Source organism: Polypterus senegalus, chromosome 3, assembly GCF_016835505.1.
Source record: "Polypterus senegalus isolate Bchr_013 chromosome 3, ASM1683550v1, whole genome shotgun sequence".
NCBI lineage: Eukaryota > Metazoa > Chordata > Cladistia > Polypteriformes > Polypteridae > Polypterus > Polypterus senegalus.
This window is the reverse complement of record NC_053156.1, coordinates 56,664,061-56,675,683: the sequence shown is the minus strand read 5'-3', so window position 1 is coordinate 56,675,683 and position 11,623 is coordinate 56,664,061. Positions and strand designations below refer to the sequence as shown.

General features: G+C 40.3%; 1 protein-coding gene across 3 annotated transcripts in view; it reads left to right on the top strand.

Annotated features, from left to right (window-relative positions):
• The window catches only part of gls2b (glutaminase 2b (liver, mitochondrial)), a 66,707-nt gene that overhangs the window by 52,155 nt on the left and 2,929 nt on the right, over window positions 1-11,623 (top strand). For all 3 annotated transcript variants that reach the window (XM_039747258.1, XM_039747259.1, XM_039747260.1), the window contains exons 14-17: window positions 7,451-7,543; window positions 8,180-8,241; window positions 8,329-8,405; window positions 8,490-8,553. In XM_039747258.1, the coding sequence (XP_039603192.1) occupies window positions 7,451-7,543; window positions 8,180-8,241; window positions 8,329-8,405; window positions 8,490-8,553 (296 nt within the window). The remainder of the gene's footprint in view (window positions 1-7,450; window positions 7,544-8,179; window positions 8,242-8,328; window positions 8,406-8,489; window positions 8,554-11,623) is intronic.

The following is an 11,623-nucleotide window of genomic DNA, read 5'->3' as shown; positions in this document are numbered from 1 at the left end:
CCCCCTCTCACGCGCGCCGGAGGACTTTTCTCACATCACCCGCCCCTCTGCCCAGCAGCCCAATGGGAGCGCTTCCTCCCCCTCCTGTCTGGGGTGAGGCGGGCGGCTGACATGCGGCGTGAGGGTGCGGCACGGACTGCAGCCTGTTGAGTTTGTGATTCCCGTGGTGGGGTTGGAGGGGATGTGGTATAGCGGGTCCACAGCTCAAAATTGAAAAGGACCGTTTTAATAGATAATCACCGCACTCGCGGCTTAGAGGGGGTTATGGTAATGTGGCCGGAGCGGTTCCCGGGAGCTTTGTGATGCGGGCGATCCTTGCTTAAGTGCACAGGTGAGGAGTCGTCCGCATCTGTAATTGTTTCCTGGAGCTGCTAATCGCCACATCTGATCCACGACCCCGTAATATAGAAGAGAAGCACGAGGCGGATGGAAAGGGGAAAAGAGAGAGAGAGAGTTGGGGACACGGAAACAGGAACGGAGGTTAATGGGGAAGACCTGCGGGAAACACTTAAGAAGATAGAAGGGATGACAAAGGACAGAACAGTTAGTTCTGAAAATGAAATCCTTAAAGTGTGGAATTCTCTGCCAAATAATTTTAAGTCAATGAAGGCACTTGAAGGGATTGCTTTCCTTACTTTGTTTGGAACATCTTATGCTTGTGAGCAGCTGTTTTCAGCTTTGAATTAAATCAAATCTGACACCAGAAACAAACTAACAGATGACCTTAGTGCTGCATGTGTTGCTCTCAAACTTACAAAGTATGAGCCAAGGTTAGGCAAATTATCAGCATGCATACAACAGCAAAATCACATTCATTTTTCAAAAGCACGCCAAATGCAAACTTTTACCTTTCAACAAAAAGTTGTTCGTATCATTGAAAGCTCTGTTATGTTTTATTTTAAGACAAAAGATGTTAATGTATGAGTTGCTTTTCTAAACAAAAAGCTCAGTAGATAGATAGATAGATACTTTATTAATCCCAAGGGGAAATTCATATACTCCAACAGCAGCAGCATACTGATAAATAACAATATTAAATTAAAGAGTGATAACAATGTTGTGCAAGTTAAAAAAATGCAAGGTGGAGAGTGTGAGGCAGGTATAACAGACAATAACTTTGTATAATGTTAACGTTTACCCCACCAGGGTGGAATTGAAGAGTCGCATAGTGTGGGGTCTCCTTAGTCTGTCAGTGGAGCAGGAAGGTGACAGCAGTCTGTCACTGAAGCTGCTCCTCTGTCTGGAGATGATCCTGTTCAGTGGATGCAGTGGATTCGCCATGATTGACAGGAGCCTGCTCAGTGCCCGTCGCTCTGCCACGGATGTCAAACTGTCCAGCTCTGTGCATACAATAGAGCCTGCCTTCCTCACCAGTTTGTCCAGGCGAGAGGTGTTCCTCTTCTTTATGCTGCCTCCCCAGCACACCACCATGTAGAAGAGGGCGCCACAACTGTCTGATAGAACATCTGCAGCATCTTATTGCAGATGTTGAAGGATGCCAGCCTTCTAAGGAAGTATAGTCGGCTCTGTCCTCTCTTACACAGACCATCAGTATTGGCAGTCCAGTCCAATTTATCATCCAGCTGCACTCCCAGGTATTTATAGGTCTGCACCCTCTGCACAGTCACCTCTGATGATCACGGGGTCCATGAGGGGCCTGGGCATCTTAAAATCCACCACCAGCTCCTTTGGTTTTGCTGGTGTTCAGTTTTAGGTGGTATTCAGGTTAAATTGCCATGTTGGCACTTTGCAATAAATAAGTGGATTTTGGGTTGCAGTTTGGGCACTCGGTTTCTAAAAGGTTCGCCATCACTGGTCTAGACAGTCAAGCCGACTGCAACTTCATAGCAAAATGACATCATCACAATGTCAATTCTGAATGGGAAACAAAGGCTGTTTAACATTTATCAGTCCACTATCTGCAGAACATTACTTATAGTATACAAAAAACATGCATACTACACATTAATTCTGCCACTGTACCCAGCAGGGAGCCTGGGCTTTAGGTTCATTGTTGGGAAATGCACTTTGAAAAAGTAGTTCTTACAGTACTTCATCTAATCACCATAACAAATTACCAACTTCTTCTTCTTCCAGCTGCTTCCATTAAGTGTTACCACAGTGGATCATGTTTTTCCATATCTTCCTGCCCTTTGCATCTTGTTCTGTTACACCCATCACCTTCATGTCCTCCCTCACCACATCCATAAACCTTCTCTTAGGCCTTCCTCTTTTCCTCGTGCCAGGCAGATCTATCCTTAATATCCTTTTCCCTATATATCCAGCATCTCTCCTCTGTACATGTCCAAACCAACGCAATCTCGCTTCTTTGACTTTGTCTCCCAACCGTTCAACCTGAGCTGACCCTCTAATGTACTCATTTCTAATCCTATTCATCCTCGTCACACCCAATGCAAATCTTAGCATCTTTTAACTCTGCCACCTCCAGCTCTGTCTCCTGGTTTCTTTCTTTTCAGTGCCACCGTCTCCAACCTATATAACATAGCTGGTCTCACTGTCGTCCTGTAAACTTTCCCAATTACTCTTGCTGATAACTGTCTGTCACAAATTATTCCTGACACTCTTCTTCAACCATTCCACCCTGCCTGCACTCTCTTTTTCACCTCTCTTCCACAATCCTTGTTACTCTGTACTGTTGATCTCAAGTATTTAATCCACCATCGCCAACTCTAATCCTTGCATCCTCACCATTCTACTGATCTCCCTCTCGTTTACACATATGTATGATGTCTTGTTTCTGCTGACCTTCATTCCTCTCCTCTTTAGAGCATATCTCCACCTCTCCAGGGTATCCTTAACCTGCTCCCTACTCTCGCTACAGTTCACAATGTCATCAGCAAACATCATAGTCCACAGGGACTCCTATCTATTCTCATCTATCAACCTGTCCATCACCATTGTAAATAAGAAAGGGCTCAGAGCCGATCTCTGATGTGATCCCACCTCCACATTGAATGCATCCGTCACTCCTACCGCATCCCTCACCATTGTCACACTTCCCTTGTACATATCCTGTACAGATCTTACATACTTCTCTGCCACTCCCAACTTCCTCATACAATACCTCTCAAGGCAACCTGTCATATGCTTTCTCCTGGTCCACAAAGACACAATGCATCTCCTTCTGGCCTTCTCTATACTTATCCATCAATACCCTCTGAGCAAACATTGCATCTGTGGTGTCCTTTCCTGGCATGAAACCATACTACTGCTCGCTAATCATCACCTCCCTTCTCAACCTAGCTTCCACTAGTCTTTCCCATAACTTAATTCTGTGACTCATCAATTTTATCCCCCTGTAGTTATTATAGCTCTGCACATCCCCCTTATTCTTAAAAATCGGTACCAGTACACTTCTTCTCCACTCCTCAGGCATCCTCTCTCTTTCCAAGATTCCATTGAACAACCTGGTTGACAGATGGGTGCCATCTGCCCTAAATACCTCCATGCTTCCACAGGTATGTCATCTGGACCAATGGCCTTTCCATTCTTCATCCTGTTCATAGCTGTCCTTGCTTCCTCCTTGCTAATGCATTTCCTGATTCACTATCTCCACATCATCCAACCTTCTCTCTCTCTCATTCTCTTCATTTATCAGCCTCTCAAAGTACTCCTCTCCTCGCTTGTGAGTATGTTTCCATCTTTATCCTTTATCACCCAGACCTGCTGCACATCATTTCAAGCTTGTTCCCTCCGTCTAGCCAATCGTTACAGGTTCTTTTATCCCTCCTTAGTGTCCAGCCTCTCATATAACACATCGTATGCCCTTTCTTTAGCCTTTTGCCACCTCTCATCACCTTACGCCTTATCTCCTTGTACTCTTTTCTACTTTCTGCCTCTCTCTTACTATCCCACTTCTTCTTTTCCATCCTCTTCCTCTGTATACTCTCTTGTACTTCCCCATTCCACCACAAGGTTTCCTTTTCCTCCTTCCTCTGTCCAGGCTGTCTGGTAACTCTTCACTGCCACCCAGTGCCTGTCTTATCTTCTCCCTAAACTCAACCTTGCAGTTTTCCTTTTTTAACTTCCATTATTTGACCATTAGCTCTGCCCTCTCCTTCCTCCCCTTCTTGATCTCCAACATCATCCTACAGACCACCATCCTATTTTGCTTAACTACACTTTACCCTGCCATTATTTTGCATCTCTTGAATCTCCTTCAGATTGACTCTTCTGCACAGGATATAGTCTACCTGTGTGCATCTTCCTCCACTCTTGTACGTCACCCTATGTTCATCCCTCTTTTTAAAATACATATTCACCACAGCCATACCCATCCTTTTCACAAAATCCACAATCATCTGACCTTCTTCATTCTTCTCCTTGCCACCATACCTACCCATTGTCCTCCTTGTCTCCTCTGTTCCCTTCACCAGCATGTCCATTGAAATCTGCTCCAATCATCACTTTTTGTCCCTTGGGTACTCTGTCCATCACTTCATCCAACTAACACCAAAAATATTCTTTCTCATCCATCACACACCCAACTTGTGGGGCATATGCACTAACAACATTCATTATTACACCTCTAATTTCCAGCTTCATAATCATTACTCTGTCTGACACTCTTTTCACCTCCAAAACACTCTTGACATACTGTTTGTTTAGAATAACCCCTACCCTATTTCTCCTCCCATCCACAGCATGATAAAACAATTTGAATCCACCTCTGATCCACCTGGCCTTACTCCTCTTCCATTTAGTCTCTTGCATGCACAATATATCAAGTTTCCTTCTCTCCAGCATATCAGCTAACTCTCACCCCTTACCAGTCATACAGCCAACATTCAAAGTTCCTACCCTCAGTTCCACTCTCTTTACCTTCCTCTGGACACGTCTCTCCCCTCTTCTTCTCTTTCTTCAGCCAACAGTAGCCCAATTTCCATCCTCACCCTGTTGGCTAACAGTTATGGTGGCGGCCATTGTTAACATGGGCCTTGACCGATCCAGTATGAAAATTTGTATTGTTGTCCACATATTGATCTGGCAAAATTTTACACCGGATGACCTTCATGACACGAAGAAACACACTGGTTTGTGTATCCTCTGTGGCTGGATTTGCATCCCCTGCGGCTGAATTACCAAATCAAATTACCAACATAATTAATAATTTTATACTAAGCTTGTATAAATAATAATTTAGCGTAAAATCAAAGCTAGGCTGTGCTGGGAAAATTCCATTTGGAAAATCAGCAGACTCAATGCAGGTGCAATGGTTAGGAAACTTTCTCCAGGTATGTTGAAGCAAGCAGAAGTTTGGAAGGTGGAAATGTTACACATGGCTGTAATTCTAAACTCCCATTGTTAATCAAGTCAGCAGTTGGGTATGGGTTCTCAAATACCAAAGTGTAGTAGCTCCTATTAGAATTTTAAGATAAAATTCTTTTTGCTTTTCTCCTGCCAAACCTCATGAAATACTTTCTCAGAGACCTATAATATTAAAAACAAAAACCAACAATGTATAATAAAGAGGATGAGCAAGCAATATAACAGAATTTCATTATGTGGTGTTTTTTACTGTGTATATAACAATAAACTTCTTGTATCTTGTAATAATAGAAATAAATTACATATTTTAAATGAATAATGATATTTCATAAAGCAGGTAATGATTAAGAGTGCAAAGCTTACTTAATACACAGATCAGAGTAACTTACTGTGTATTGATTTAACTTCATTGCTGCCTCAGTTGCACAAGAATAGAATTTCCAGCAGGGGTCTGGAAGTAGGTATAAATAACCAATTAAACTGGCCATTCAGAAAAAAAATGTTCAAAAGTAAAAATATGTCCAAGTTTTTGACTATTAAATATTTATTGAGTGCAGTTAACATTTCTGTTTATGCACCAACTCCATGTAATAACATTAATATATGGCATATATAAAATAAGGAACTCATTGCATTATTTTGTTTATAAAACTGCTACTGTTCCATATAATCAGACAATAATTAGATGATAATGTTTTCCTGATAAAGGTTTGCAAAAAGGTATTTGTTTACAGCTAACAGTGTTAATGCTGACTCACTATATGCCAATTTATTTGGAAAGAGTGGAAACAGTAACAGGAAGTCCTAGTCAGGAGTCATCTCTTTCCTGCTGCTTGAACATACCCTTCAAACGTCACATTTCCAGGAAATCACAACACAACAATAATATAAAGAGCTATATCTGAATAATGAAAAGATTTCTGATTTATATTTTACTTGTTTTGGCTTCAGACTTTTTTGTTTCAGTTTTTAGCTGAAACAAAGTCTTCTCAATTTTGAATAAAAAATACTAACCACGTTGAATATGTTCTTGGCATAGAATAAACCTTCTGTTTTTCCAATATTTCATTATGTCGTGTGGTGGTATAATCATTTAATGTTAAAAATATAGGGTTAATTCAATATGTAGAAATTTTAGAGTTCTGCTAATAAAAAATGGTAAAATATAAGTTATTTCTACAGTTTCAGAACTTAATCCACAGACGTGCTTTAGTCTGCAAAGGATATCACAAGCAACAACCAAAGCATCTAAAAAGACAGTCCTTTATATGAAAGTGAATTTCTTTAATTCATTAAGACATTAACGTGATAGTGGTGCTTTGTCAAGTAATAATTACTTGAAACATTACTGTATGTGAATATAAATGGGCAATTGATTTTGTAAAAAGTACTATAAAAAAGGTAGCCTAAAGAATAAAATGGTAGAAATGGCACTATTATAAAATATTGATGATTAGTGATTATTATACTTCACCTTGTGTGTTTTTGTGCTTAACACAGTGTAACAAATTTTTTTCAAACGTGTTTAAACTAATTCTGGTTTGTGGGGACCAGAGGTTAACCCTGCAGAATTTCGGATACAACAGAAAACAGCCCAGAGGCAGCCCCAGTCCATTGCAAGGTCTATTCATTCCCATACCCACATTTATACTCACACAGTCCTACTGTGGAGTTACCAGTTAGATTAATATGCATGTGTTGGGAGAAGTCCAGAGGAAAACACACGCAGATTCAGGGAGAACATGCAGACTTAGACATAGCCAATCATAGGATTCAAACCTTACTTTGTTATTGTTAATTTGAATGTTAAATTAGCTGTTCCATATGTTATTAAAAGAGTTTTCTTAAATCTATTAAAGAAAGTTTCAAGAGATATTGTACTTACACATCACTTTTAAATCTGTCCAAAAAATTTGCTGTATGATGACATACAAATAGATGGTGTTAAAGGGGATTTGAATCTCAGACTCTTTAAAATTTCTATTCTATGTATTTATATATGACTAGTTCCATAATTTCTTTATTTCTAATTTTTTCTTTGTCATTACCTTTAGTGGAAAAATATTTGTGCTGCTCATGTCATTTAAATAATCAGATAGCTTTAACTCTTTCGTACTCTTTACAGCTCAGTATTTACTTTTTTTTCAATTGTGTCTCCTAGGAGCTAGTGTCTTTGTTCAACTTTCACAATTATGACAATCTGAGGCACTTTGCTAAGAAACTGGACCCACGAAGGGAGCCTGGTGATATCCGGGTTAGTATAAAAAAGATATTCTCTGTTTATAATGTGATGGATAATTGCACTCTGAAAATGTATTTTAGCAGTTAAGTCTTATGTTCTCTCATTTTTCACTGGTTGGAAAAATACTCTCATACAAGATATAATACTAAAAAGAGAGTCAATTGATGGCATCAGCAGTCAACTCTATAGTTAAAACACAAGGAGACTCCACTCACTGTCTGGGTATGTTGCTTCTACTGCATTGCTGGTGCAAAATGGAAGGCTGTGTGTCTGCAATTTGCTTCTGTGTCCAAAGCACAGGATAAATCCTCAACTGTTGTATTTGTAACTTTTTTTCATTGTACAATAAATATTTGTGTCTTTTTCAAATATTCCTTCCGGTCATGTGTGATGATGTCATTTTAACATTATACTGAATATAGTGCTCACTAAGTATGCAGACATTTCTTACAATTGGGCTCTTAGGGTTCTTATAATCGAAGAATCAGTCAATAATAGTATAAGGAACTAGCATTAAGTGCTTAGTATAGCATTTGCACTGTAAACTTGTTTGTCAACAGAGCCAACTATTTTTCATCCACTTTAGTCTTTTGTTCACTGAGGCAATCAAATGTCATGCAAATAATCCAGTTTGCCATTTCCTTACAGAATAAGTCAGTTGTGAATTTGCTATTTGCAGCATACAGTGGGGATGTTTCAGCCTTGAGGAGGTTTGTATACCTTACATTTCATGCTGGAATTTTCTGCAACATACCTTTTGCTTCGGACTTTATCACTTTATCTTTCATTCCCTACAGGTTTGCCCTGTCTGCAATGGATATGGAGCAGAAGGATTATGACTCTCGTACAGCATTACATGTTGCTGCTTCTGAAGGTTAGTTAGGCTGAGTGTTTGCTATTTATTAAACATGGCTTATTGTTTTATCTAATTTGGATCCCACTGTGGTGTAAATTTTAGGTCACATGGAAGTTGTGAGATTCTTAGTAGATGGCTGCAAGGTGAATCCCTTCACAAAAGACAGGTATGTGCTTAAAAAGCCACTGTTGCCTCATTCCTTAGTTAAAGTAGTAACTGTATGAAAATTTGCAATGGTATACTTCTGCCCATGCTCGTTTGGAAAAGGCTGATATCCATAAAAAGAAATGCAAAGCAATGTGTGATAGCCTAAATTAATATTTCATAAATTGGTCTTAATAGAAAAGGTGTCTCCACCTTGATGATAGTACCTATAAATCATTCTACATTTTTATAGAATTAAAGTAATATTAAAGTATGTATTTTCAATAAGGGCATGCAAAGTACCCCTCAGAAATTTTAAAAACTATGGCCAGTGTTTCATGATATTTGAAATCACAACTGGAAATCATTTCGCTGGTCACAGCTCTCCAGATTCATTCTGTAAATGCATGCTGCTTTCCTATAAAAGTGAACAGAAGATATATTTAGTAAGGGGAAAAATGGATATTCTCTAGCTGTGGCATATACTGATGTAAAGTGTGTTGCTGTAGAGTGAGGTACAGCATAAGAGTATTTTACTTATTTTGTACTGAGTGGCATATAAAAAGTATCCATGCATGCAGTAAGTAACAGCACCCTGCTTTTAACAAATAGAAGCATAGTCAGGTGAAGCAGCAGAAAGCTCCGATGCACATTTTGCTAGTTATATTATCTGTGTTTATGTACTGAAGAGAAACCTTGCTGTTTTGATTAAAACACTTTAATTCCATTGTAGAGCTATATGTTCATACAGGCTACTTCAAACTGACACACAAGGAATTTGTAAAACAAGATCCTGTTGCACAATTTAGAAGTCGATTAAGGAGTGGTTTACTTCAGTTCTGTAAACAATGCACCAAAACACATAAACCTTCTGTCCATGCTCTAGAGGTTGTTGCCAATGTTGCAAATCGTATGGAAAGATGCCATAAGTCAATGTAGTGATTATCGTAACAGATGAGTGTGTCATGGAGGTTATGTCAACATGTACTCCATAGTTTGGGCTACTTATTTGTGCGCCATGTGGTATAAACTCTAAACGGACATATTAAATGTGTTAAAAAAAAAAAATCCCAAAAAACTTCATGGCAACTCATATGGTCATAGATTTGTTAAATAATTTTGTTAATGACAAATTAAAAATTATATACAGAACAGTTATCACAGCTTTTAAACTAATGTTGTGAAACACATTCAAGAGTTTCTACCGTTTGAAAAGCAAAGATGCCAGTCTTAGAAATGTTTCTTTGGAATTTATAGTGCGTTGTTATAGTTTCTGCCTCTTTAAGATATATAATGATACTTCAAGAGAAATGTTACCTGTCTTGCCAGCCAAATTACCTTTTCTGATAAGAACATAGCATCCCCTTCACCAAAGAGGAGATGGCCTGGAGGCAATGGTTAAATTTAAATTCATTGTGTAAAGAAATGTTTCCAGGGGTTGAGAAGCAAGACTTCATCTCCACATTTTACTGACAAAAGGGATGCAGTTTTAGCAAACTGGTCAGTTGCCATCAGTTTATTGAATCTGTCATGTGACCAAACACTCAGAGGCCAGGCTTCATTGAGAACAAATTTGGTAGAATGTTATGATGACTGTGTCCATAAATGAATGGACATAAGTCAGAGCTGAATGCTTAAGAAATGTAACCCTATCTGAAGCAAACATACACTCCTCCAAAAAATTAAGGGAACACTTGAATATTTTATCCATCAAGATCTAATGTGTGATTAGAGTGGAAAATCTTTACTGAGTAATAGTGTGTCATTTTTTGAGAAGAAGTCAATGGAAATCAAAATCACCAACCCAACACACCAAAATCAAAGTGAAAAGTTGAAATCACAGGCTGATCCAACTTGTGTGAATTTCATTACTACAACACATAATTACACATAATAACACATAATTTCACACACATGCCTGTATGGACTCCTGAGAACATCTGGGTATGCTCCTGATGAGATGGCAGATGGTGTCTTGGGGGATCTCCTCCCAAACCTGGATCAGGGCATCAGTGTGCTCCTGGACAATCTGTGGTGCTACTTGGCATCATTGGATCTACCGATACATAACATCCCAGAGGTTCTCAATTGTATTCAGGTATGGTGAACGTGTGGGTCAGACAGTGACATCAATACCTTTGTAATCCAGGGACTGTCTACAAACACTGGCCACATAAGGCCAGGCTTTGTCCTGCACCAGGAGGAACCTAGGGCCCACTGCACCAGTGTAAGGTATGGACCACCAGAGGGTGTGTCAGCCACCCTACCTGAAACAGACAAGCATGGACACAAGTGCAGGTGCACACACCTTTATTTTTATTTGGGAACAGTTTCCCCCTGCTTCCCACCCTTACAGCACATTTCTTTCTTCCTTCCTCACAGTCCTTTCTCGCTACCACTCCTCCTCTTGCAGGCTTGGTCCTCTTACACCCAACTCTGGCCTCTGGAGTAGTGGCTGCGGACTACTTTTGTAAGGCACCCGGAAGTACTCCAGATGCAATTAAGGGCTCCGCAGTTATCCAGGTGTCCTCAGGCAGTGGCCGTATAGCAAGCCAGGGCAGCTGCCCTCTAGAGTCCCGGGGCCGGTAGTGCCCAAAACACTGTCTCTCCTCCGGTCCTTCCACTACAGGGCGTCCCGGCCGGGCAAGGGTTCCGGCCATCCATCACAAAGCTCTGACAATGGCAGTACATAACAGCATTCAAGGTACCATTTTCTAGCACACAGCGGTTTGTGTAACCTTCCAAGATCCCTCCCCAGATCATCACTGACCCACAGCCAAACCAGGCATGCTGGATGATGTTGCAGGCTGCATAATGTTCACCATGGTGTCTCCAGACTGTTTCACATCTGTCAGATGTGCTTTGTGTGAACCTGCTCTCATCCGTGAAGAGAACGGGGCACCATTTGTGGTATTCTCTGGTGAATGCTAATTGAGCTATAAGGTGATGGGCTGTGAGGACGTCGGGCCCTCATGCCACCTTGACGGAGTCTGTTTCTGACACTTTAGTCAGAAGCATGCACACCAGTAGCGCACTGGAGGTCACTTTGTAGGGCTTTGGCAAGGCCCTTCCTGTTCCTCCTCTACTAATGT